Source organism: Anguilla anguilla, chromosome 7 (assembly GCF_013347855.1).
Source record: "Anguilla anguilla isolate fAngAng1 chromosome 7, fAngAng1.pri, whole genome shotgun sequence".
NCBI classification, from domain to species: Eukaryota; Metazoa; Chordata; class Actinopteri; order Anguilliformes; family Anguillidae; genus Anguilla; species Anguilla anguilla.
The window spans coordinates 28649211-28675321 of record NC_049207.1 but is presented as its reverse complement, the minus strand read 5'-3'; the positions used below and the strand labels follow the sequence as shown (position 1 = coordinate 28675321).

At 42.9% G+C, this 26111-nt stretch overlaps 1 protein-coding gene across 1 annotated transcript; it reads left to right on the top strand.

The window, feature by feature from the left end:
- The first annotated feature begins 83 nt into the window (after positions 1-83).
- Positions 84-17582, top strand: LOC118231951 (fructose-bisphosphate aldolase B). Its single transcript, XM_035426375.1, has 9 exons — positions 84-237; positions 3399-3511; positions 3778-3989; positions 8368-8422; positions 9089-9249; positions 9659-9742; positions 10230-10404; positions 10655-10854; positions 15997-17582. The coding sequence occupies exons 2-9, from the start codon at positions 3400-3402 to the stop codon at positions 16090-16092; spliced, it is 1095 nt and encodes a 364-aa protein (XP_035282266.1). The 5' UTR covers positions 84-237; position 3399; the 3' UTR covers positions 16093-17582.
- Positions 17583-26111: the final 8529 nt, after the last annotated feature.

Sequence of the window (26111 nt, the reverse complement as noted above, 5' to 3'; positions counted from 1 at the left end):
CGTTCAAACTTTCGAGCAAATAAAAAGTAATGCAACTGGGGAAACTACCACACCCCTCTCATCTCCTCTCGACCAATCGTATTAAAGAATCAACCTTACGCACTTACACTTAACATACGTCATAAGAGAAGCTGGTCTTTAATAAATAGTGCGGTAGTGGGCACCGTTCTTCCTCAGTTCAGGAGATCACGCAACTTACGTACTTTCTGTGACTACGCAGACCAAAAGACTTCCGAAGTAAGCATTAAAAACTTTACTATTAATTTTACTATATTATGTAATTACTATAATGTCTACTGATTTTCTAAACCAATTATCGGTTGGCTGGGCCCTTATGTGTTTGAGTAAGCTGTTTGAATTGGCAATTAAATGCATATTTTATTTTTGTAAATTGATTGTGCTCTCGGCTTATTAGTTCGTGGGCTCGAGACGCGGTGTGCCTGATAGTCAGTGGTGTGGTGACAGACAGTAAAGTAATAGATAATGATCGTTCGAGCTCGACTACAATGTGACACCTTAACGGAAGGAATGTTTTTGAATAACTATGGCAAGCCCTTTTAACATTTAATAGCCTGACCGGATTCATATTAAAGATATCTGTAATTAATTTGTGATTGGTCTAAACGCTAATTTAAGATATCTATGATTGCATTTTGATTAGGAAAAAACGTTAATTTAAGATATAGTAATATTGCAGTCACTTTAGCCATTCAGTTATGGTACCTCCAATTAAAGATATCTACAATTCAGTTTTGACTATCCAAAACGTGAATTCCAGTTAGCTTCATTTAAATTATGACTAATCGTAACTCAAATTAGAGATACCTCCATATTAGTTCTGACTAGTCATTTTTTCAATTAAAGATATTTAATTCCTCGTGATTTAAGGTATCTAAATGATCTTTTTTGATATGTGAAACTAAGACATTTATAATACAATTGTAGATATCTTGAACTGGAGTTATAACTAAAGTGGAGATATCTTGGAATTTGAGTTATTACTAGTCACAAGTCCTATTAAGATATCTACAAAGAAGTTATGGATATCTTGAATGGAGACCGATCTTATTTTGGAGATATCTTCAATTATCATTTTGATTAGTCAGAGAGCCATCGTTGTTGTTGTTCTCAAGGGATTTTTCTTGTTATGGCATTTTGAGGGTATTGAGTTTCGCGGGTACGTTTGTGCCCAATTGCGTTACTGTCAAGAGCTTTTGAAGCGTAACCAAAACTACCACACAGCCGTTTTGGGACATATTGAGAGAAAACTAATTGGGCCACCATATTTGTATATCGATAAAAAAGTCACATTCACCGAATTGGAGAGATTAGTGTGCAGGCAGGCTATATAATGTAATGTCCACATGACCTGGACATTAACGCTGTGAAGCTGCTGGGGAAGGTTTACTTAGTCTTTACCTCACTTTTTTGTTTGTTCATTACATGGGTCAGAGGTCAGGTAATTTTGTCCTGTCTCGCTGAGTTTTTATATTATTTGTTTTTGTGGGCGAGCCAGACTGCCCTCTGTGAACTATGTACTTGTGTTTTTCTTCCTCTCAATACTTACAATAATACGCCCCTTGTGACAAAGTTCAGCCCTGAGCAGGAGGCCATACTAGAGAGACAGGAGGAGGAAGGCAAACTGTGAAGAAAGAAGAAGTGATGGTTGAGATTGGGAACTTCAAAGTAGCAACTAGAATGAATACATTTGAGGACAAAAGTTTAAATACACCTAGGCTAAAGACATTCAAACTCAATTTTTCACAACTCCACACATTTCATGTACCATACATTTCATGTGTGGTCAATTAGGGCATCTACTTTATTTCCATAAGAGGTAATTTAAAAATAACAGCTAAGAGATTCATTTCAGCTTTTATTTTCTATATCAGATATTATTTTCTATGGGTCAAAAGTTTACATACACTTTGTTAGTATTTGGTGGCATTGTTTTTTAATTGTTTAACTTGAATCAAACGCTTGGGGTAGCCATCCACAAGCTTCTCACAATACCTTGCCGGAATTTTTGCACATTCCTCCTGACAGAACTGGTGTAACTCAGTTTGGTCTGTGGGCCTCTTTGCTTGGACACGCTTTTTCAGTTCAGTCCACAAGTTTTCTATGGGATTCCAGTCAGGGCTTTTTGATAACCACTCCAATACTTTCACTTTGTTGTCTTTACGCTATTTTGTTACAACTTTGGAGGTATGCTTAGGATCATTGTCCTGCTGGAAGACCCAGTTGCGACTAAGGTTAAATTTTCTTTCTTGAGGTGTTGCTCCAGTATTTCTACATAATCCTCCTTCCTCATGATGCCATCTATTTTCTGAAGTGCACCAGTCCCTTTTCCAGCAAAACACCCCTGCAACATGATGCCTCCACCCTGGTGCTTCACAATTGGGATGGTGTTCTTCGGAGGCCAAGGCGATGTAGGATTCTCTTAATGGTGGATATAGATCCTTTGGTACCTGATGCCTCCAACTCCTTCACCAGTTCCTTTGTTTTTGTCTTGGGGTTCAATTGAACCTTTTGAACCAAAGTTCATTCAGCCCTGGGAGTTCTTTTGTGCCACCTTTCTGTCTGTGTGCTCCCAAGATTTTTTACATTTGCATACAATTTTTTGTACAGATGCTCATGGTACCTTCAGTTGTTTGGAAATTGCTCCTAAGCTGGAACTGGACTTGTGGAGGTCCACAAATTTTTTTTATGAGGTCTTGGCTGAGTTGCTTGGGTTTTCCCATGGTATCAAGGGCACAAATTCAGTAGCTCTGAAGGTAAGCCCTTAAAATCCAGCCTCAGGTACCAATTAACTCCCAATTAACTTCTAATGACAGTTGGCCTATGAGAAGCTTCTAAAAATTCATTACATCAATTTCTAGAATCTTCCAGACTGTTCAAAGAGACAGTCATGTTGGTGTATGTAAGCTTTTGACCCACTGGAATTCTGATATAGTGAATTAAAGCTGAAATAAATGTGTCTCTAATCGATTGTTTTAAAATGACCTCTGATGTGAAGAAAGTAGATTTAGCCCTAATTGACTTGCCAAAAGAAATGCATGGTAACATGAAGTTGTGTTGTGAAAAACTGAGTTTGAATATCTTTAGCCTAAGTGTACGTAAACTTTTGGCCTCAGCTGTACATTCTGATGTGAAGCAGTTCTGGCTCTGTATAATATTGAGGAATCACATCAGAGTCTTTTGTGTAATGTAGGGTGATGTCTAGTGAGTTGTGCCCCTTTGTATGCCTTGTCTGCCCCTGCCTCTCTGAACTCCACAAAATTTGTGTGGACACCTTGTAGTATGTGTGCTTGTGTGCAGTGTGTGCGCAGCATGTGCAGTGTTCAGCATGTGCAGTGTTAGTGTGCGCAGTGTGTTAATGCTTCCCCCTCTACCCTCAGGATGACGTACCAGTTCCCCTCTCTCTCTCCGGAGCAGAAACAGGAGCTGTCCTCCATCGCCCAGCACATCGTTGCTCCAGGGAAGGGCATCCTGGCTGCTGATGAGTCTGTGGGTAAGGAGGCCTTTGGGTCCTCGCAGGGAGAGTTTGTGTGTGTGTGTGTCTGTTTATGTGGATTAAGGAAACTATACAACCAGAAATTGCCACACAACTTTCCCCATAAAACTCTGCTTTCCTTAATTTTCCTTAATTTCTTCCTCCCTCTCCTTCCATCTCTTTCTATCTCTTTCTCCTCTCTTTTTCCCTCTCTCTCCTTCTCTCTCTTGTCTTCCGCTCCTTCACTCTGCCCCCCCCCCCATTCCCTCTTTCTCTCCCACCAGGTACGATGGGTAAAAGGCTTCAGAAGATAAATGTAGAGAACACTGAGGAGAATCGCCGCTGTTTCAGAGACCTCCTCTTCTCTGTTGATCCCTCCATCTCTGAGAGTATTGGAGGGGTCATCTTCTTCCATGAGACGCTGTACCAGAAATCGGACAAGGGTGTACCATTCCCCCAGCTCATCAAAGACAAGGGCATTGTGGTGGGCATCAAGGTGAGAAAGTGGACACGCCTCTTCCTCACTAGTGCTTCCCTGCCTTGCTATCAGTGCTGACAGTAGTGGTCAGTCAGGCACAGTGGTGCATGATAGGCATTCTGAAACATTTTAGATGCTGGCAAGACTTGAAAACAGTCCTGCACATTCCAGAGAATCGGTAAGGAAATTTGTTACCTACGTGTTTACTTGATGTGAAATGAAAATATGAACAAAGAGTTTTGTTCTGAATATTGGTGAAAAAGTATGCTTCTTTTAAAACGTTGTCAGTAATGTACAGGAATTTTACTTTCAGTATAGAAGTGTGGGAGGGCACGGTGGTGCAGTGGGTAGCACTGTCTCCTCGCAGCAAGAAGGTTGTGGGTTTCGAATCTCGGCTTGGGGCCTTTCTGTGTGGAGTTTGCATGATGTTCTCGTGACCTTTGTCGGGAATTTTGGAGGATAATCATACCAAACATGATTATTTTAGGTACCGGTTACAGGGAGATGATGAATCCTTCCTTAGTGGTAGCTGCTAGGGGACTCAGAACTGCGGTGCCATCTAATTCTAATAGCCCGCACTCACTTTGTGCTTTGGATCAGTTCGGTATTAGAATTGTATTTATTAGTCGTTTAATCCGATCCTATTTTTGTCCGTTCGTTTGCGTAAGTGGAGCAGCCTTGAAATACCGAGGGCGCCCACTAATCGTCGGTAGCGTTCTATGGGAATGTGCGTGATTATCCAGGTGCCGAGCCGTGGCACCTGGATATCAGGCTGTGGGAGAGTTCACACCTCATGCATGGTTCACAAGGCACAAACATCTGTTCCTATGCCTCCACTAGTCCCCCGGTGCCATCTATAGACTTTGATTCTTGAGTTATGGACGTCTGGCATGAGAGATCTGGAGATCCTGAGGGGAAGTGGTAGATAAGGTTGGAATGTTGGAATTAACAGACACAGGCTCATTTCGGAGCTTACAAAGGGATACAGTGTTTTATGTCCTCAGAGAGAGAAATGAAGAAAAAAAGGAGAACAGAGAAAGGAAAATTATTTCTAGTTGTCCTACAGCTGGAAAGGTGAAGTGATGTAGTTATATTAATATTGTAAAGGTGCAGTTATGTTAATGATGTAGTGTGAGGGGTAGAAGTAACAAAAATTATTAAACACAAATGGCAAGAGTGTCAATCAAATTATCTCACCTATTGACGTAGCCTACATCTATGCACTCGACGACCGAAAGCTCTTGCCAGACTATCCAGCCGTGGGCTCTTGTGGTCACCCGTTTATGCGCATGGTATTTAAGTGTCCAGCTCCTATTATGGAAAAGATATTTGGCGTGTGGTTTCAATGTGTCTGCCATTGAGCTCAAAGACACTTTGCATTTTTACCTTTTTTTTTAATTTTTTTTTATTTTTATTTTTTTTTTTTAACATTATTATCATATCATTATCAAATTATCACACATTATTATCATTTTTTTACAGTATTATCATATTCTTATGAATAAAAAAAAAACCCAGCTAGAACAAGGAATTTTGCTGCATCAACAGGCTACAGACTAATTGTTGTGGTGGTTAGCTTTCTGTTTTTTTAGAAAATTTTTGGCCCTTTCAACCAACAGGGTGTTGAAACAAGGGAAATTCACCCAGTAGCATAGCCAATATTCACATTGTTGGGTCTGCAAATAACTATAGGTTGGCCAGCTCAGAACCAGGGGTGTTTCTAACATTTTAAGAGATGGGAGATTGCGATCACGGACCTGGGACAGTTGCTCCCGAATCCCCCATATTTTTAACAGTGAAAAAATTTGTTGCCAAAAAGATTACAATTGGGTGTGGTGGTTCAGCCAGCCCAGGATACTATTAAATGCAACAGTGAGTGACTAGGAACTAAAATGGCAAGCTAGCTAACATCCACAGCTACAGTTGACACTATTTAGCTACTACTGTTGGCTTGCGCTACATACATGGCGCTAATATTAGCTAACGTGGTACCCTAACAGCTTATACCTAAGAGAATATAGGGCTTCATTCACCAATATCTCCTAAGTTTTTTCTTAAATTTGTTCTTGAGAAAGGCCCTAAGAAAAGTCTACGTCAGATTCATGACGTGTTCTTAAACCGCAGAATTGTTTGCAACCGTGTTCTTATAATGATGAATCCCATTGTCCTCGTAAACTGAAAGCGCGTGCCAGTTGTTCCTAATTAGCATAGGTAAACGCCCTGCCAATCCCCATAAAAGGGCATGAGACTGCAGGGCCGTGTGCACACACAGAAATCACACACACAAATTGAAAAGAAAAGTTGAGAGAAGTGAAGAATGCCCAAACGAAAATCTAAAGACGGTGGAGCACCGGACTCTAAACGTAAGAAAAACTTCAGTAGTTCTGAAGTGGATGTACTGCTGCAGGAAGTGAACAGCAAACGACCTGTCATATTTAGTAGCATCAGTAGTGGATATAAAATAACACACACAAACAAAAAAAAATGCATGGGATGCTATTACTCGTTCAGTGAACGCTGTATCCGGAGAAGGTCGCACAACTGATGAAGTAAATTAAAGAAATGGTTTGATGTCAAATCTGAGGCAAAAAAAAAAAAAATGCTGGTGGGAGTGGGCACAAGGAATTGCGTGTTATGCATTCAAACGACAAAGCGCTTCTCATCACATTAATACCGCTAATTAAATCAACCGGCAGTAAACTGCATTGGAGAAACTAGCTGTTTCAACCCATCGCTGCACAAAACACTGCACAAAAAATTTATTGCCAGTCATTTTGGTGTCACCCCCCTCTGATGGTGTCACCCGGTGCGGTCCGCACCCCCCTAGTGCCGCCTCTGAATAAGTGTTCTCTTCTTCAACATGTCCATGTGTTTAAAAAGTGTTACCTAAGCGCTTAGTTTGTATTCAAAATTTAAACATTTGCTTTTGCAGTATGTACCAATAACATTGCATAATTGAAACCCCCAAAAATAAAAGGTCACTACAGTGGTTTGATTTTTATCATTTATTTACAGATGAACTCCCGCTGAGGCAACCACCATTTGAGGCGGAACCTGGCACCTTAATGCTTTGAAAATAATTAAAATAATTATTTAAAAATATTATAAATTATAAAAATATTATTGTAATTTAAATCCTATAATATTATACAACTGTGGAATTGAAGAAATCCAATAACCAATTATTTTGCACAAACATGTCAGCACTCAAATGTGCGTAAGTGTGCTCTTGAGTGTGCGTAGATTCTATTCTTACCTAAGAACAAATCCCAAATAAGAAAACATTGGTGAATGTCAGAATCTTCGTGAAAACTGCGTAAGTGGGTTTTAAGAAGAAAATTCTCATTAAGAACGGTTGGTGAATAAGGCCCATAGCTTATAACTCTGTCAATTGCTGTCATATAGGCATATGGGGTGATAAGGGTAGCGCCGATGGCCTGAGCCAAATGAAACGTGAGGTGTCAAAGAACCCAGTGAAGTTTATTTTATACATTGCCGGTTCCCACAAATGCAATGCAAAATATGTACTGTGAGCAAAAAATATTATAAAATGAAAACTGTACCTAACAAAAGAAAATAAAAAATAGAGAAATGCAGCAATGAGCAACATTTGACGATGCCTTACTTGGCCCAAAGTTATTAAAAATAAATAAACAAATACCCGCTGTCAACCTGGACTGCAGTGGTAGTTGCCATCTACCCCCGCATACAATAGGTTAGTGTGTTCCCTTTCTCTGTCCGGCAGTGCGTGGAGCTGAGATGCGGAAGTGGGTCGGAGCTTAACAGGCTATATTTGCATACGGACAAATTAAAAATAGCTGTCATATTTGTATTGCCAATGTATTGCATACTCACTGTCCATTTGACTGCAAAACATTAAACATAAACATTTACACGCTAGACATTTGATGCATATAAACAGTAAAAAATAAGATACAAATGCAACATTATGAACTTGAACTGGCAGGCCTGATCCGATTCAACAAAAGAAACAAAAAAATAAAATAATAATAATGTGACCTAACAAGACAGAGTATATACATTGCCATGTGAAGACATTACACACACAAACACAATTCTTCTCCAAATAAAAAAGTCGTCATTTGGGAAAACTGCATGTGTGCACCGTCTTGAATAAAAGAACGAGAATCACGTAGCATACAAGCTCGACACTGAATCAGCCCGTGACAGGGGCTACTCAAATTTTGTTGGTTGAACAGATACAGATACAGATAATGATGTCTCTGCACACCCATAGATGTAGTAGTGTATTGTAGAAGTAGTGATATAGTGTGTTGATCTTATAAAAGTGTGGTGGGATGTGGTAGGAATAGTGGTAAAAGTAGGGATGATCTGCACCTGTTCTCAGTGGTGTTTGGCTCCCTTTTGTTTGCAGGTGGATAAAGGAACAGCCGTTCTAAATGGGACGGACGGAGAGACCACGACGCAGGGTAATATCGTCCCCTCTGCCGCTCACTTCTGCCTCACACACTTCAAAACACACAGCTCTTGGCCTTTAACCCTAAACCAGCACACGCCCCATACACCTATGTGGGGATGTTGTTTTTACAGGAGCAAGTCAGGTGAGACGTTTTGTTTGTTTAAAGCAAACAAGGTCCAAGGTCTACAAAGTTTAATGCAGGAAGGTTGGATCTGGAGTCCACTGCTCTTATCAGCAAGGCACCACACTGGTGTCCTGCATGCTACTGCTAATGCTAATACACACAGTGCTGGTATCACCTAAATCTGATTCATTCCTTTTTTAACCCCTTGTGTTTTATGAGCACATAGCAATGTGCATACACAAGATGGACAATATGGATGATAGATAAAAAACTGAGCAAATGTTGGTTAGCATTTTGCAGCATTTGGTGATTTATATTTATATTTAGCATTCTTCCGGATAATCACATTCAATTCATTTTATTTTCACTGTGGTTGGACTCACAGATCGTGGTGGAGCTGCCAAATACTGACCCATATAAACCACCTCTGCGACAAAGGGTGCACACACTTATTTTCCAAGGCCTAAACTGGCTAGACACCAGGTGAGGAGGGGGAAGGATATGGCGGTGTAGCAGGCAGCGTGTTTACGGTCCTCGTCTTGTGTTTGTGAGGTCTGGATGGACTGTCGGAGCGCTGTGCGCAGTACAAGAAGGATGGCTGCGACTTTGCCAAGTGGCGCTGCGTGCTGAAGATCTCTGCCAGCTGCCCCTCAGCCCTCGCCATCGCTGAGAACGCCAATGTGCTCGCTCGCTACGCCAGCATCTGCCAACAGGTGGCCTCTGCTCTCAGTCACTCTTTTCCTCTTCTTCACTCCATATCCATCCATCTCTCTCTCCTCTTCCCTGCAGATCCGTCTGTCTGCTCATGCTCTTGTTCCTCTCACTGTATTTTCTCTATCCTTCCCTCTGTCTCTGGATCTCCCACTCTCTCCCCAACTTCTCTCTCTCCCTTTCTCTCCAGCCCTGATGGATTGATGTTTGAAAGTGTGCTGTAAATATGTGCCGGACATGTTCAGTGCTGATGTTGAGCTGTAATCAATTTTCCCATAAATCTCTGGGGTCCCATCCTCCACCCTTTTCCCCTCTTTCCTCCATCCTTTTTCTCCCCAATCCCCCCCCTCCACCCTTTTCCCCTCTTTCCTCCATCCTTTTTCTCCCCAATCCCCCCCCCCCACTGTGCAGAACGGTCTAGTTCCCATTGTGGAGCCTGAGATCCTGCCAGATGGAGACCATGATCTGCAGCGCTGCCAGTACATCACAGAGAAGGTGTGTTTGGGCCCCACATGGTCCGACGTACAGTTCAGACCAAAGATTTGCGATGCAAAAAAGCCATTTTGGAATGTTGCAAAGAGAAATTGCAGCAGTGTGAACTACCCGATCTCAGAATATCTGTTGTGCGCGCTTGCTGTTGCAGGCGATTGATCTTGTCTAATCACAGGTGGCAAGTTTGAGAACGCAACATATGTTAGTGCTATAGTTAATTTTTTTTAGCCAATCAGTGTGCAAGGAAGTAACTATAAACAAGTTGAGATCATTGCTATGTAACTGTGAACAATATCTCATCTTGTCGCTTTGATGTGAACGAGTCAGTATTTCAATTGTGTGATGCAACCATGCCTTCTCCCACAATTTGCCAGTTGCAACTTGTCGTATCTCAGGTCTTTAACCTGAATTGGCTTTTAGACATAATGCTTTCTGCAAAGGTCATGGCACCTGTGTACATCTTGAACTGCCCACATCACCCTCTCCCCAGGTCCTGGCAGCTGTATACAAGGCCCTGTCTGATCATCACATATACTTGGAGGGCACCCTGTTGAAGCCCAACATGGTCACTGCTGGGCACTCCTGCCTCAGGAAGTACACCCCCCAGGAGGTTGCCATGGCAACGGTAACCGCCCTCAGGCGCACCGTGCCCGCCTCTGTCCCAGGTGAGAGAATTGGGGTGGAGGGGGGGGCGGGGTTGGGGTGGGAGTGGGAGAGTCACCAAACATAGCTAAATCATTCGGAGTGAACTTCCTATTCAATTGACGGGATGTTTGATACACAAGGGAATTTAGCTGCTGAACAGGTCCAGAGAGATGAAGAGAGGGTGGGTGTGGCTATTTAGCTTACCTGGGGGTAGTGGTGGGGGGTGGGGTTTGTTTAGCCATTGCTGTGGTAACTCTGCCCCCCATCCAGGGATCTGCTTCCTGTCCGGAGGGCAGAGTGAGGAGGAGGCCTCCCTGAACCTGAACGCCATAAACCAAACCCCGCTCCACCGCCCCTGGAAGCTCAGCTTCTCATACGGACGTGCCCTGCAGGCTTCTGCCCTCGCTGCCTGGCAGGGCAAGGCAGCAAACAAGCAGGCTGGACAAGAGGCCTTCTTCACTCGTGCCAAGGTGAGGGTTCCCCACCACCAGGGTGGCACCCTCGAGCTGCGCTTCGTAACTCCACGGTGGAGACGTTGCAGGTTCAGATCTTGGGGTGGTGCACTTTTCTACTTGGCTTTAGTTATAGTACATGGGCCATCAGTGAATGAGAGGATGGTTGCAGAAACTATAACCATTTGTTAATTACTTCAATTAATTAATTAATTGACTTTTTTTAACCGATTACTCAGTGAATGTCTGGTTCCAAAAGTAGAAATACCATTCATATTTGCCATAGGGAATATTATTTGTAAGACATTATGTATTAACTGTAAAAAGTAGACTTACCATGAGCTACAAGATTGTGAAACAATGTTATATGCTTCTTTAGGAGCCATAAATCTGACCGAAGAAATCATGTTTTAAACGCTACCCTCAATCCTCAAGCGAGTTATACCAATCCGAGACCTCGCCGTTACCACAGAGATGTGAACCGCATTGAAGTTCACGGGTGACAGCTAGAATGTAGTTCAGTGCTAGAAACGTACAAAGTAGTCACTGTCTGTCAGCAACCTGCTCCACCATGGTTTCTCTTGCAGATATGATGTGTTTCATTAGGAATGAGGAAAAGTGTGTGCGAGTAGGGGTGAAAACCACCACAAATCTGGCCATGTAGTGGAGTGCAGTGTGTCTGAGGCCCTGTTCAGACCTGGCATTAAAATGTGTCTTCGGTGATCCGATCACAAGTGGACAGCTCTAACTACAGGTGTGAATGCACCCAAAACGCATTGAGGACGCATTGAGATCCGATCACTCAGACCACATTCGGAGGTGGTCTGGGTCGCATATGGCCAAATCCTTTTAGCAGTGTGTACACGAATGCGTCCTGGGCCACATTGAAGGACTGCATAGTCAACTGACGTCCTCTGCGTAAGCAGAAGTACATACTAATTCGCGCGCCAATGGCATCATATTAAAGTGCGAAACAACAATTGAAAATTTCGAAAAGCGCATAGTGTGTCTTGGGTGATTTGGTTTGCCTGGAACACGCCAAGGAATAGACCTAGTCTGTTTTAGTTTTGATTTTGCCCGCACGCCAAGGTCTTTGCAAACTACTTCTTCTTTTAATTTCCAGCAGACTAGGCACAGGTAGTGCATTGCTGCCTCCCGCCGGGTAAAAACAACAACGCATTTGGTCTTTGCAAACGGAAATGATGTACGTGTTTATTTGCATATTGAGCGGGGAAGTGAGATCCGATCACAAGTGGTCACTCGAGACGCATGTGGAGATGCATTCGGATGCCAGGTGTGAACTGTTAAAATATAGTTTAGCATGAATTCATTAAGTAGGCCTGGAATTTGGCTATTTTGTTTGAAGCCAAGTCTTAGGGAATAAATCCAAGCAGCCATATTAATTCTTAGTGTAATGCCATGCATCCTTCTGAATCAGTCTGCATGTCATGCCTATTTGAACAGTTTTATTTTACTTTTATTATTTATCAAATCCAATACGTCTCTCATCCCAGTAGTCATGTTCACACAAATAAAATCACTTTAGCTATGTATTGTCCTGGGGTCATTCCATATCATTTCACACATAAAAGTGTATTTTGACACCCACTATCTCAGTTTACTTTTAAATGTTTCATGTAGGGCTGTCAAATGAAAGCATTAATTTCAATTCATTAATTAATTATAAAACAACGCATTAACAAATAACACAAATTAATGCATATAATATTATTTAATGTTTATGTTAATTAATTGATGTACCGATGTTACTGTAAGTTGCTGCGTGTTGAATAACACTACCTATATTGCCAAATAACCCAACCGTCGCATTTTGCCACACTGTCAGCCATTATGGGGTTCAGACGCTCTGACAAACCGGCCTTTCAGCTGGAGCGGTCGGTGTGGCTCTGAGCCTCTGAGAGCAGTGCTAATTTCTAAATGACAAGAGAGCACTCAGGGTGCCGCAGACACCACCAGAGTGAATTTACGAACGCACCCTCACTGTGTGTCGCACAATTCTAACCGGTGGTGCGTTAGTTGCGCATGTAAATAGTATGTTAAATAGTTAAACAAGCACGAAACCGTGCAGACCCACGGCGCACCTGTACAAAGAGTCATGAGTAAAACTTGGATAATTATATGTGGTATGCCAGCTGCTCAGCAGCAGACAGAAGAGGCCTTCTGAGGGTCATCAATACCGCCCAGAAGATCATGGGCTGCTCACTGACCTCTTTGGAGGACTTATTCAGCTCTCGCTGCCTCAGTAGAGCAGCCAACATACTGAAAGACCCATCCCACCCTGGACACTACCAAACACCGACCCTGACTATTCGGGACCTGTGTGACTATCAGCACTACAATACTTGCAGTTAAATTTATAGAAGACTGCACAGATGTTTACATTTCAATTGCACCTTTGTATGTATATATTCCTAACTGCACTACTTGTACATAGGGCCACTGCAGTTCAGCAAATGTGCAATATCCTGAAGTGCAATATCTCAGCTGCTAATCTTACCGTATTGTATTGTTTTATATCTTATTGTTTTATAGGTTACTGCAAATATATACATTTTATATTTTATTTATATATTTAGCACTCTAAATTAGTTTAGCTTGAACTCTGTTCTATTTTTAATGCGGGATTGCTAATCAATTTCGTTGTGCATTACATTACATTACATTTATTTGGCAGACGCTTTTATCCAAAGCGACGTACAAAAAGTGCATTTCATGGTCATAGACAACTGCTAAACACAGGTTCAGTAAGGTACAATACTTATTTTGTACAGCTATTTCTAGCCAAGAGCACAGTTTAGTTCACACAGTGAACACTATTCAGACCTAACCTCTGCAAAGCCAACTAGGCAGAAGAATAAGCTACAGTATTAGGACAAATACAAATTACCAAAAAGTGCTGGGATGGGGCAACATGTAACAAGTGTCATGAAAAAGGGGGGGGGAGATTTAGAGTGAAATATACAGCGTGGTGGTGGTTAGTCTAGGTGTAGTCTGAAGAGATGAGTCTTCAGGCCACGGCGGAAGATGGGTAGTGAGGGGGAGGTTCGGAGAGGGACGGGGAGTTCGTTCCACCACTGGGGAGCTACGGTGGAGAAGCTCTGTGATCCTTTTGGGCGGGTGGGAGGGGTTACAAGGCGCCCTGCTGCCGCAGAGCGGAGTGATCGAGCAGGCACATAGAATCGAGTCATGTCCTGCAAGTAGATGGGGGCTGTCCTGTTGGCAGCAGTGTAGGCAAGGGTCAGGGCTTTGAACCGGATCCTGACAGCGACCGGTAGCCAGTGGAGTGATCGCAGCAGAGGAGTGACGTGGGAGAATTTGGGAAGGTTGTAGATGAGTCGGGCAGCGGCATTCTGAATCATCTGTAGTGGCTGTATGGCACAAGCTGGCAGGCTTGCAAGGAGAGAGTTGCAGTAATCAAGGCGAGAGGTCACCGTAGCCTGGCAGGCAGGCTGACATCTTTGCAATGTGCACTGTGCAATGACAATAAAGGAATCTATCTATCTATCTATCTGTCTGTCTGTCTGTCTGTCTGTCTGTCTGTCTGTCTGTCTGTGGCATGTCCTCAGCTCTGTAACGGTATTTGTTGTCCTCCGTGTGTCCATACATCTGTATCGGTGGTACGCGCTAAGTAGGTTAACTAAAGTAGGCGAAACGCTAACATGTTAGGGTTAGCTAAAGTAACGTTAGGCGATAAAGCTGTGCTTAAAAATCTTGTGCCGTTCAAAGTGGTGATTTTGGGAGATGCACCTGCGCATGCGTCCTACTAAACGAAGCACCACCTCCGCATGCGTCCCACCAAACGTCCCTCGCAGGTCGTCCGTGAGTGAGTGAGTGAGTGAGTTGAGTGAGTGACCACAATTTGCCGTGCATAGCAAAAGACTGTTATGGCCACATTGGTGCTTAAGTGATAAGCTTATGTTAAGTAATTTTTAAAAAATGATAAAAAGACATGTATTTGGAAAAATGATTGGAAATAAAACAATTTCTTGATTTCCAATGCCCCCTTTTGATATTTCTATTCAATGCTTTACTCATGTGCCGCAATGTCTTTGAGTTGAAATATCTTCATTTGGGGGCTTTTTAAAGCAAATCTTGATATATGCGATTAATTGCAATTAATTAATCAGCATATCATGTAATTAATTCGATAAAAAATTTTAATCAATTGACAGCACTAGTTTCATGTAGAAAAGATAAGATGAGCATTCATGTAACATTTTTTTGCAGAAATATAATTTGTTCTGTTAGAAATCAAGCTAACGATAACCATCACTGCGAGGCTACGAAGCTAAAGTGTAGCTTTACAGTTTAAATGAAACTGTAATGTGTAGCCTTGCTAGCAAACAAGATAAAAAATAACCGAATGTCAGAAACTACAATATAGAAAGATATAATATAAAACACTATAATGTTAAGTACAAGAAATCCCAAAACACTACAGCATATGCAAGGTAAATGGTAAATGGACTGCATTTATATAGCGCTTTTATCCAAAGCGCTTTACAATTGATGCCTCTCATTCGCCAGAGCAGTTAGGGGTTAGGTGTCTTGCTCAAGGACACTTCGACACTCCCAGGGCGGGGTTTGAACCGGCAACCCTCCGACTGCCACACAATCGGTCTTACCTCCTGAGCTATGTCGCCCCCATGAATTACATTTGCATGAAAGAGAAAATGTAATTAGCCTAAAATGTGGTTGAAACTGGTTGGAAGTGAGGAGAAAGGGATTTGATTACATCATTCACAATACTTTATGGGATGTGTAATTCATTCCCTCTTTAAAAATATTAGATACACGGTATTATACCTTTGCCTTTTTTCCATTTTCCAAAGATTTTTTTGAAATTTTTTTTATAATGTCATGATTCATCTCGTAGTCGAATGATTCAGTTCAATGCTTAAATCTCTTTTATCTAGGGATTTTCTGAAATGTCAATTAGGAAAATGAATGGGAAATTTACTTTTGGAACCAAGGCTGCTGAAAAAGTGGGCAGTAATTTTTTATCTCTATTAACCTTTGCTTAATCATGTCGGTCAGCTGAAAGCTTGGTTCTCATTTGTACAGACAGTCTGTGGAAGGAAAGTGGATGTGAACACAGTTGTGTTACAGTGATCCCCTACTCCCTCTGTTCCCCCTCAGATCAACGGTCTGGCTTCCAAAGGAGAGTACAAGCCCTCAGGCCAGGCTGACCAGGCTGCCACCCAGTCACTCTACACTGCCAGCTATGTCTACTAGACTCTAGACACACACACACACACACACAGAAACAAACACACAAAAACAAACACCACAGCTTCACCTTGCAGAACTGAGCCACACACGGACATGAAACAGGAAGTCCTCCCACAACCTGGACATACCTGCATGCCACGGGAACAGACATGCAGGTTTCCTGTTTACAGGAATGATTTTGGTCCCTCTCTCTGGAATAAATGTGAAATACTGCCATAATATGCTGACTATTTCAATCTGCTCTTAGCTACAATTCACACTGAATTCATTTCCACATACAATGAACACCTCTTAAGTATCAGACACCTACTAACACTAAAGTTGGGAATACACTAAGTGGGGATGTCCTGATTGGATCCATGAATCGGTATCTTCTCCTGATACCACCGTATTTTGTGGATCGGGTATCGGCTAGGACGCACCTGATCTGAATCCAATCCTGTCTGACACTACAATACTGAATATGCATATTTATTTTTGCCTGGAGCAAAGCTTTGCCTCTATACTTTCTGACTCTGTTTATGCCAATTGCCTGAATGCGCTGTTTCTCCCATGAATAAGCATCATCCATTTGCCACCATGAATGAGGCTGTTGTTCATGAAACAAGCTGGTATCTGGTTCGTTGTCTGCTGTGAGGAATGTATACAAAGTCCAAAAGCAGCCCTTCAGCCACTTGCAACATTTGCAATGCCAGTGTTTCAGAGGGCGGCATTAGTACAGTTTCTTGCAACAAATTTGATAAAGCATCTGAAGAAACACTACTGATAGGAGTATGGCAAATGTTCACACTTGTTATTTTTTAAAATTCTACATTGGAATCTTCAAGCTTGATGATGTTTATACACCACTTCAAAGTGGGGCCGGGTGCTATCGCAGGTATGCCATTCCGCCAAGTTACGCCTTGGCGGGGCAGGATGACCCACACCTATACATTACCGAGAGTTCTGCACTTTTCAGGGTTCCTACAGAAATAACAAGAATGACCACAGACTCGCAGCCCATAAAAACTCACCTTCACCTTCTGAACTCATGTCAACAGACAGAATTCACACACAACTTCACATGCCCACTCGCAAAAGCCTCAGATTTTGCTTTTTTCCCCTTCTTTTTCCTAGGGATTAGATCATCATAAATGCCCCAGGCCCACAAACAGTACGTCTTCCCTTTGGACATTTAGCTTCATCAGCCAATAAAAACCTTGGATATACACACAAGATGGACATATATAGAAGTGCACAGGTTTTTAAACCAAAAACTTTGCGGCCCATGGGGCTACTTCAGTAGTATCTCACTGGGTAACATGTCTGCCTATGGGACCTTTGGAGGAGTAGCAGGCACAGATCCCCCTTGAAAATTTTGAAGTCGTTACACTGCCTTGCTTGCTAGCTAATAATTGCCAAAAGAATTTAAACCATTGCTTTTGCAACTGTATCTACTTTGCCGCTAACTCATGTATATTTCTGAAATCCAAATAAAACACACCCACACTTTAGAGTTTGGCTTTCGCCATTTTGATCAAGTTTAACACTAGCTACCTTGCTAATGAGTAGACAGAGCGAGTGTATAACATTAGTACTGACTCTATTTAGAACTGGGATGTAAACACGGAATTGTGCATGAAATAAGTAAAATTAGCACCCCATGTGTGCATTATTGGTAGCTAATACACTAGTAAAGTGAATTACCATTTCACAAAGTTATCTGTTTCCTGTTCAAATATTATCTTCTTTATTTTCTCAAATACAACATGTGTATGTTCATGGCTATGGATAGCTGGTACTTCATGCGAATTGTAGCTACCTGTGTTCCTGCTGACCTGTGTTCTGTAGATGTTCCAACATCCTTGTGATATGCAGGACTACTAATGACACACTCTGGCACACATAGCAAAATATGTACTCATTCGCTGGTGGCTTGCTGGTAACAGGCTTGCCTACGGGACCTTCGAACGACTGAGGCTTGGGATCGAATCCCACCTAAGGCTCAGGCAAATTTATAACTCCCCAGTAAACAATTTGTGTTGGCCCATTGTCATTTTCCAATGTTGGCCAATGGTTGTTTTTGCTCATTGGCTCGATGTCAGCCCAACCATGATAGCCAAACTTCGTACTCCTCTGTTCTTACAATGGTGCCCCAACCATTTATCTGTATGGATGGCCCAATGTCACCAGCCAACTATAATTTGTATGCTGTTCTGCACTGATACGGTCCTAGAATGTTGTGTCAGCACAGATGGCCAAACGTTGGACCCCATTGTTTTTATGACGGTGATCCAAAGGTCTGATGTTGCTACCAAAACTAATACACTTTAGCCTATGATTTATTACAACCATTGATTATAAAAATAAGTATAGGCCCACTAACAATTATTTGTATTTAGCGTTTTGATGTTTCACAATCACAACTCTATATGTTATTCTGGACCATGAACCAGTGTATTATGTTAAAATGAAGAAATGATGTATGACATTATTAGTAAAAATTATTTAATAACATTTTAATGAAATATTAACACAAGTTTTATAATGAAAAATAGGTAATCAACATTAAATTAAAATGAATCACAGCATATTTGCAACTTTGTCAATCTATCATGAAAAATTATTTACATAAAATAAAAAACGTGATTAAATCTTGCGGTCCTTGCTTTCCTCCCTCCGTCACGGTCTTTGGCATTCCGAAGCCAATTTTTTGTGCGGGTGCCTGATAGCACAGACACATGAACAACAAGATGAAGAAAGAAACTGGTCAACTGAAAAGTTGGCCAGCTACGAGAAGCATGCTGAAAAGCGCTCGCTCTGTTTAACTTTTTAGTGGGCTTGCTTCCAGCTTCCAGCAAGCCCACTCTTGATATCTTTCATATTTCTTATCTGCACTTTCCGCCCAATTTTTTTTAGCTCTTACTAGTCCTGCAGTTTTTGCATTACATTCAAACTTTTTACACCAAAATGACTGGCTAGTTCCAGACATTGTTGCTTGTATTCAGATTTTTGAAATATTCAAAACTTTGTGAAATTCAACTTTTTTGTGGTCACTCCATAGAGAGTCACTATTGACGTTTAGTGGGACGTTTAGTAGGACGCATGCACAGGTGGTCACTCACAAGCCTCGCGAGCCAGTCTCTTTTTTCACTTTGTTCAACATGGACGTTTAGTAGGACGCACTTCCAACGGCACAACATTTTTAAGCACAGCTTTATTGCCTAACGTTACTTTAGCTAACCCTAACATGTTAGCGTTTCACCTACTTTAGTTAACCTAGTTAGCGCATACGGATGCTATCCTGCACGCATTAGTAGGAGCTACGGACACACGGCTACAACCCGTGTACGGATGCTATCCTGCACACATGAGTAGGGGCTAATAACACACAGCTACAACTACTGATACAGATGTATGGACACACAGACGCTACAACCACCGATGTATGACACTTTTAGGATATGACTAATCCCTGGAGCAGAATCGCACGGTTGCCAACTTTTGTCAGCCTGCTCGAATGAAATTTTGCAGGGGGGGGGGGGGGGCACGACATTGCAATCGCAGACTAGGGGGGGGGGGGTTATTAGTGTGTATGCAAATGTACCCATAGGATGCTGATAATAAAAAGTGAAAACCATGTGTACACAATATGAGCACTCATTCATAAGGTGTCTTGAAGTCAGCCAGCTAGTTTACTGTAAAAATGTTGAGGACTAACGATGAGATGCAAGTCTTGATTTCTGTATTCTAATTATTAGCTGTGCAATACATGGATGGCTGAAAACATCAATATAGCAATTTGTTTAAGGCTGCAGCAGACAAAATTAAAAATGCCAAGTTCATTTGAGCCACAGAACAAAGTAAACACAGATGGAAGAGCCTGAAAGTAATTATTAATCACAGTAGGCTACAATTATTAAAGATAGGATTGTATATGGGGAATCTGGCAATAGATCTGCATTTTGGGGACCACCGTAGTCTAAATAAAATAACGTGATTAATTGCATTCTCAACACTTAACATAACAGGGAACAGGACCCAACAAAAAACATTTATGTTGGGTGGGACATTTATGCATTCAACAGCAACATAGCTGCTAGTGTTAGGAACCTGGGGTGGTGTCCAGAAGATTGCACATTCTGTGCCTGGTGAAGAGCTATTGGCTGCAAATACATTTACATAGCATTGAGTTGCTTTTATAAATGTTATGCTGTATAAATGGATATAAGGTAGACCATGTCACCCTAATTAAGGGTCAGGGCTGCAAAGGAATTACGTGTTTGAAATAAATTCGTATAAAAAAAATGAATAAATAAATAAACAACGAATCCCTTTAGATACCATTTGAGAGCTGGAGCTCTCTGGCAATTTTTGAACAAAAACTTTCACTGATATTCAGATCATAATTTTTCTTTCATATCTGCATGTCATGGCTCCTGGAGGCCAAAGAACTACTGGTCCCCCATCCTAGCCCTGGCCTTGTTTCTCTGGCTTAGCTTCCCTTTGTTATCATATCTCCTTCTGTCTCTTTCGTCTTCTTAAAATATCTCAATAAGCTCATCTGGAATAACAGAGTTGATAAGTCTTTCTTGAAAACATACATAGTGCTAGCTAAAGGCTGCTGCATACTTTCTGCGTTCCGCGGACAGCTGCGGACTTGTACAGGCTTTTACATAGTCTATAAGTACAGGGCGCAGCAACAGTCCGCAGTCGTTTGCCCTTCTCTGCCGGAAGTTACAGACTGTAAACAACATGGCCTCGTCCTTGCCAAGCGTTGTGCTTATTTCTCTCCATGAATTGTTGTTCTTCTGAAAATCTTTATAATATATATATATATATATATATATATATATATACACATGTATCTTTATATATTTCGGTGTCATACTCGATCCATTCCTCTCCTTTGAAAAGCACATCAGCAATACTGTCAAGGTTTCATTTTTCCATCTACGCAATATCTCAGACTCAGACCCTCTCTCACCCATCCCGATGCAGAAAAACTCATTCACACCTTCATTTCCAGCAGACTGGACTACTGCAATGCACTCCTCACTGGTCTTCCCTCCCGCCTCCTACACAAACTGCAATTGGTTCGGAACTCGGCCGCAAGAATACTGTCCCGCACATCCTCCCGGTCTCACATCACCCCTATCTTGAAAGATTTACACTGGCTCCCAATCACATCACGCATCACATTCAAACTCCTCCTCGTTTACAAATCCCTAAATGGCCTCACACCCTCTTACCTCTCTTATCTCCTGCTCCCCTACCAGCCACCCAGACAGTTATGTTCATCCACTGCCGGCCTCCTCACCACCATCCCCTCTCAGCGCCGTTCTTTTGGCGACCGCGCCTTCTCAGTTGCCGCCCCCAAACTCTGGAATGCCCTCCCCCCTGACATCCGCACCTCTGACTCACTCACCTCCTTCAAATCATGTCTCAAAACCCACCTCTTTTCCCTAGCTTTCCCTTGATGTTTGTCTTCCCCCTTTTTTTTTCTTCTCTGAATTGTATGTTTCATTGTATGTATGTATGTATGTACCACTTATTGTAAAGCGTCTTGAAAAGGGCTATATAAAATAAATGTATTATTATAATCCCGTTGGGATGAATTGTATAGGTGCCTGTACCTTCTCACCTCTTCAGCCAGTCTCTCTTCAAATGTCAACTCCATGTCTGTTTTGTGTATTGCGCATCACCACGTGTTTCCGGTGCCACATGAAATGCATGTAGATGTGAAACAGTTTCATACCGAGCCATGATATGTGTGACACCGGTATGAGTACGCTAGGTACGCGCGGTCACAAAAATTGAGCTTTGCGTGGACATGCCAAGGTGGACGTTTTTTTTTTGTTTTTTTTAAATTTTTTTTTATGAAGCAACTTTTTGTAACAAATAAAATAGGTACAGTGACAAACTCAATGTTGTACAATTTAAGTAAAGTTTCCTGTCCCAAAACAGAATCACATCTCCTAAGAAAGGATGTTTTCAATATATAGGGTACACTTAACCATCAATTACTTATAAGTAATAACAAGATAGTTATTGTTAAAAAAAAAAAAAACAGGATTGAAGTGTTGAAATAACAAAATAGCACAATAGGAATATACTAGTAGAGAAAGTGTCAGGGTGGTGGGGGGGTCAGGACCCAAACGCAGAGAGAGGGGGAAAAACACAAAACTCCGAACGGTGAATAGAAACAAAGACTTTACTTTACCAAACAGCAGAGAACAAAAAGCCTTGCAGGACAACTCTCAAAAACACAAGACAAACTTCAAGAAAACACAGGAAACAAAGAAAATCCAGAAAATCCAAAAGCACGTGGAAACCAGAACATGGGCTGGAACGCACGTGGCAGAAACATGATCAGAGGCATATACAAACAAACAACCAAGGATCCAGCACCTGCGTCCGGGAGAAGGGAACTTAAATAGACAAGACACTGACGAGACACAGCAGGGCACAATGCACAATCAGGCCACAGAGAGGGAAGGGAAAACGAGACAACCAAAAAACAATAATTGAACAATTGAAAACAACAATCAAACAGGGGGAGCAGGACACAAAACAGAAGTACCGCCATCTGGCGGCCCAACAAGGAAAGACAAACGGGAACACAGAACCATGACAGAAAGTTGAGCCATTAAAATAATAATTAAATAAACACAAGGAACTGAGCAAGGGGCTAAAGTAAATTATATTCAGACATAAGTATATAAAGTTTCCTGGCATGGGCGCTTTTGCCCTTTTTTATACATCTGTTAAATAGAGAAAATTCATTTTTTAGTGCATTCCACAATAGGGGGGATTTGGCGAAGCAACATTTATGTATATAGTATTTTGTTATGAGGATGATATTGTTAACTAGAAATTCAATATGCTTGTTCTTCAAGATTACTCCTAACTGGATAGTTTTGAAAGAAAGGAAATCTATATTTATGGATTTGGAGCTCAGCCAATCATGCAAGGATTTCCATAAGTTTTGGATCGTGTCACAAGCAAAGAACAGGTGTTCTACATTTGTATTGCATAGGTGACAATTATCTACCCCAAATTTAAATCTTGTTCTGATGAATTCATTTGAAGGATAAATTTCGTTAACAGTTTTAAAATGTATTTCTTTATGTTTAGGAGGAATTGGAAATTTTAGAAATTTTGTTCTAATAGCCAGCATTTCAGTTTTTCCATAGTTTTTGAGATTAAATGTCCTCCTCGTTAAACCAGGGTACATAGTGTTTACCAAATATTGCCTTAGAAATTTATTATTGCATCTTTTGTGTAAAAAATCCATATAGTCTATATTTATATTTTGCAATTTAGGTGTTGGCGTGTTATCTAGATTGTTTTTAATTAACTGAATAAGTACCGTTGGAATGTTTTGTGTCACTTTAATATAGTTTTTAATAGAGCAATTCAAGTTATATTTATTATTAAACTCATCCAATTTAAGTATATTACCATTTCCGTCCATCAGGTGCATAATTGACCATATTTGTTTCTTCATCCAGTTTTCCATAAGTATATGGTAAATGGACTGCATTTATATAGCGCTTTTATCCAAAGCGCTTTACAATTGATGCCTCTCATTCGCCAGAGCAGTTAGGAGTTAGGTGTCTTGCTCAAGGACACTTCGACATGCCCACGGCGGGGTTTGAACCAGCAACCCTCCGACTGCCAGACAATCGATCTTACCTCCTGAGCTATGTCGCCCCATGGTATAGATTTTCTTTTACCTAATATGACTTTATTATTCCACAGTGAGACTGTCATGGTTCTGTCTTTTTGTTTCTCTTTTTCCTTTTTTGGGCCGCCAGATGGCGGTAGTTTTGTTCCTTTTCCCTGTTTAATTGTTTTATTGGTTCCAATTATTCTATTATTGTTTTTCAGTTGTGTCTAGTTATCCCTTCCCTCTGTGGTCTGATTGTGCATTGTGCCCTCCTGTGTCTCGTTAGGGTCTAGTCTATTTAAGTCTTCTTCTCTGACTCGGGTGCTGGTTCCTTGTGTTTTCGCTTGTGTTTCCATGTGTCTTGCCTGAGCGTTTGCCCGTGTTTCCCTGTGCCTGTTTTTGTCCACCTGTTTCTGCCCTGCCCGTTTAGCTTCTCTTTTTTTCTGTTTTCTGTTTTTGAGTTTTTGTAATTAAAGTCTGTATTCCTCTTTTGGAGTTCTTGGGTTTTTTTTTAACTCTGCATTTGGGTCCATTCCCTCGCAATCCGTGACAGAAGGAACCAGCCAGTACTGGACCCAGCAGAGATTTTTTTCCCCCCTTTTCCTTTTCTCTCTCCCCGGGGTTTTTTTTTTTTTTTGTGTTTAGCATGCCACCGGTCTGGAGCAAGCCGGTGGTCGCTGGGGGGGCCTCTGGGTTCAGCTCTGCCGTCGGAGAGGTCCTCTTGTCCAGTGGACATCGGGCGGACCAGCTGATGAGCATACGCCAGGGGTCGCGTTCATTTATGGAGTACCCGACCGAGTTTTGCTCATTGGCTGAACAGAGTGACTTGGCCCTGCCCGTTCTGTGCCAGCTGTTCCTGGATGGCTTGAAGGACTCCCTCCATGGTGGCCTGGTCTACTCCGGGCTTATCGGGTCATCTGACCTTGGAGCCCTCATGACAACGGCCCTCCAGTGGGAGGCTTACCTCCAGGGGCGCGCAGAGATGCCCCCGCTGGCTAAGTACGCCCAGCCCAGTCTCCCGCAGGGGTCTCCGCAGCCTGCAGGGTCCGCCTGCTCTGCCCGTTGTCCCGCAGGGCCCGTCTGCTCTGCCCGTTGTCCCGCAGGGTCCGCCTGCTCTGCCCGTTGCCCCGTGCCCAGGAGAGGCCGCCTGCTCTGTTCCGCGCCCAGGAGAGGCCACCCGCTCCGCCCCAAGTCCAGGAGGGGCCGCCTGCTCCGCCCGTCGCCCCGCAGGGGCCGCCTGCTTCGCCCGTCGCCCCGCAGGGGCCGCCTGCTTCGCCCGTCGCCCCGCAGGGGCCGCCTGCTTCGCCCGTCGCCCCGCAGGGGCCGCCTCCGCCTGCTCCGAATGCTGTTCCGCAGTCGAAGCCTCCTGCTATGCCCAGCTTCCAGCGAGGGCCGCCTGCCTCGCCCCTTAGTGTTCCCAAATCATCGCTGCCCCGCACCCAGGAGCTTCCCCGGCCCAGGGCCCAGAGACCCTGGCTGTCCAGCAGCCCTGGTGCATTTCCGCGGCCACACCCTGGAGGGTCTTCCCCCTTGGGGATGGGGCCTGCCCTTTATCATAACTGTTCACCTGCCCCCTTATCTGTTTGTCTGCCTGCCTGCCTGTCTGCATGTCTGCCCTCGTGTTTGTCGGCCAGTATTTTGGCCTGTCTGTCTGTCCCCCAGGTCGTCGGCCTGTCGGCCAATCCGTTTGCCCGTCTGTCTGCCTGTCTGTCTGTAAGTCAGTCAGCTTGTTTTTTGTCCTGTCTGCCTGTCTGTCGGTCCTTGTGCTTGTTTTTGAATTCGCCCCTCTCCTTCCCTGTCTGTCTGTCCCTTAGTGTGTCTGTCAGCCTTGCTGTGTGTCTCCCCGTGTGCTTGTCTCTCTGTCTGCCCTTTTGTTAGGTCTCCTGGTCTGTTCCCTGTCCGAGTCCTGCCCTCTGTGCCCTGTCAGAGTCCCGTTCCCCTTACTGTCTTAAGCTCCGTGTCTGTGTGTTAGTCCAGTGCAGCATTGCGTGTTGAGTCCGTTCCCTGTCTGTGTCAGTCTGTTTCATGCCTGTGTCTACCCGAGCCGTGTCTGATTCAGTCCCAATGTCCGTCTGAGTCCGTTCCTCGTCTGTGAGCCCCCGCCAGTGTCTTGTCTAGTCCCGTCCGGTGTTTTGCCTTGTCCCGTACCGCTCCTGTCTTTTCCAGTCCGTTCCCTGTCTGTGTCTCAGCCCGTTTCAGTGTCTGGCTCTGTCCGTTCCGTGTTTTATGTCCAGTACAGTCTAGTCTCCGTGAGTCTTGTCTTGAGTTCGGTGTCTTGTTGAGTTTGGTGTCTGTATCTTGGTCTGTTCCATGTCTGTGTTAGCCCTGTCCCATGTCTGCCTGTGAGTCGTGTCTGTGTCTTGTCGAGTTC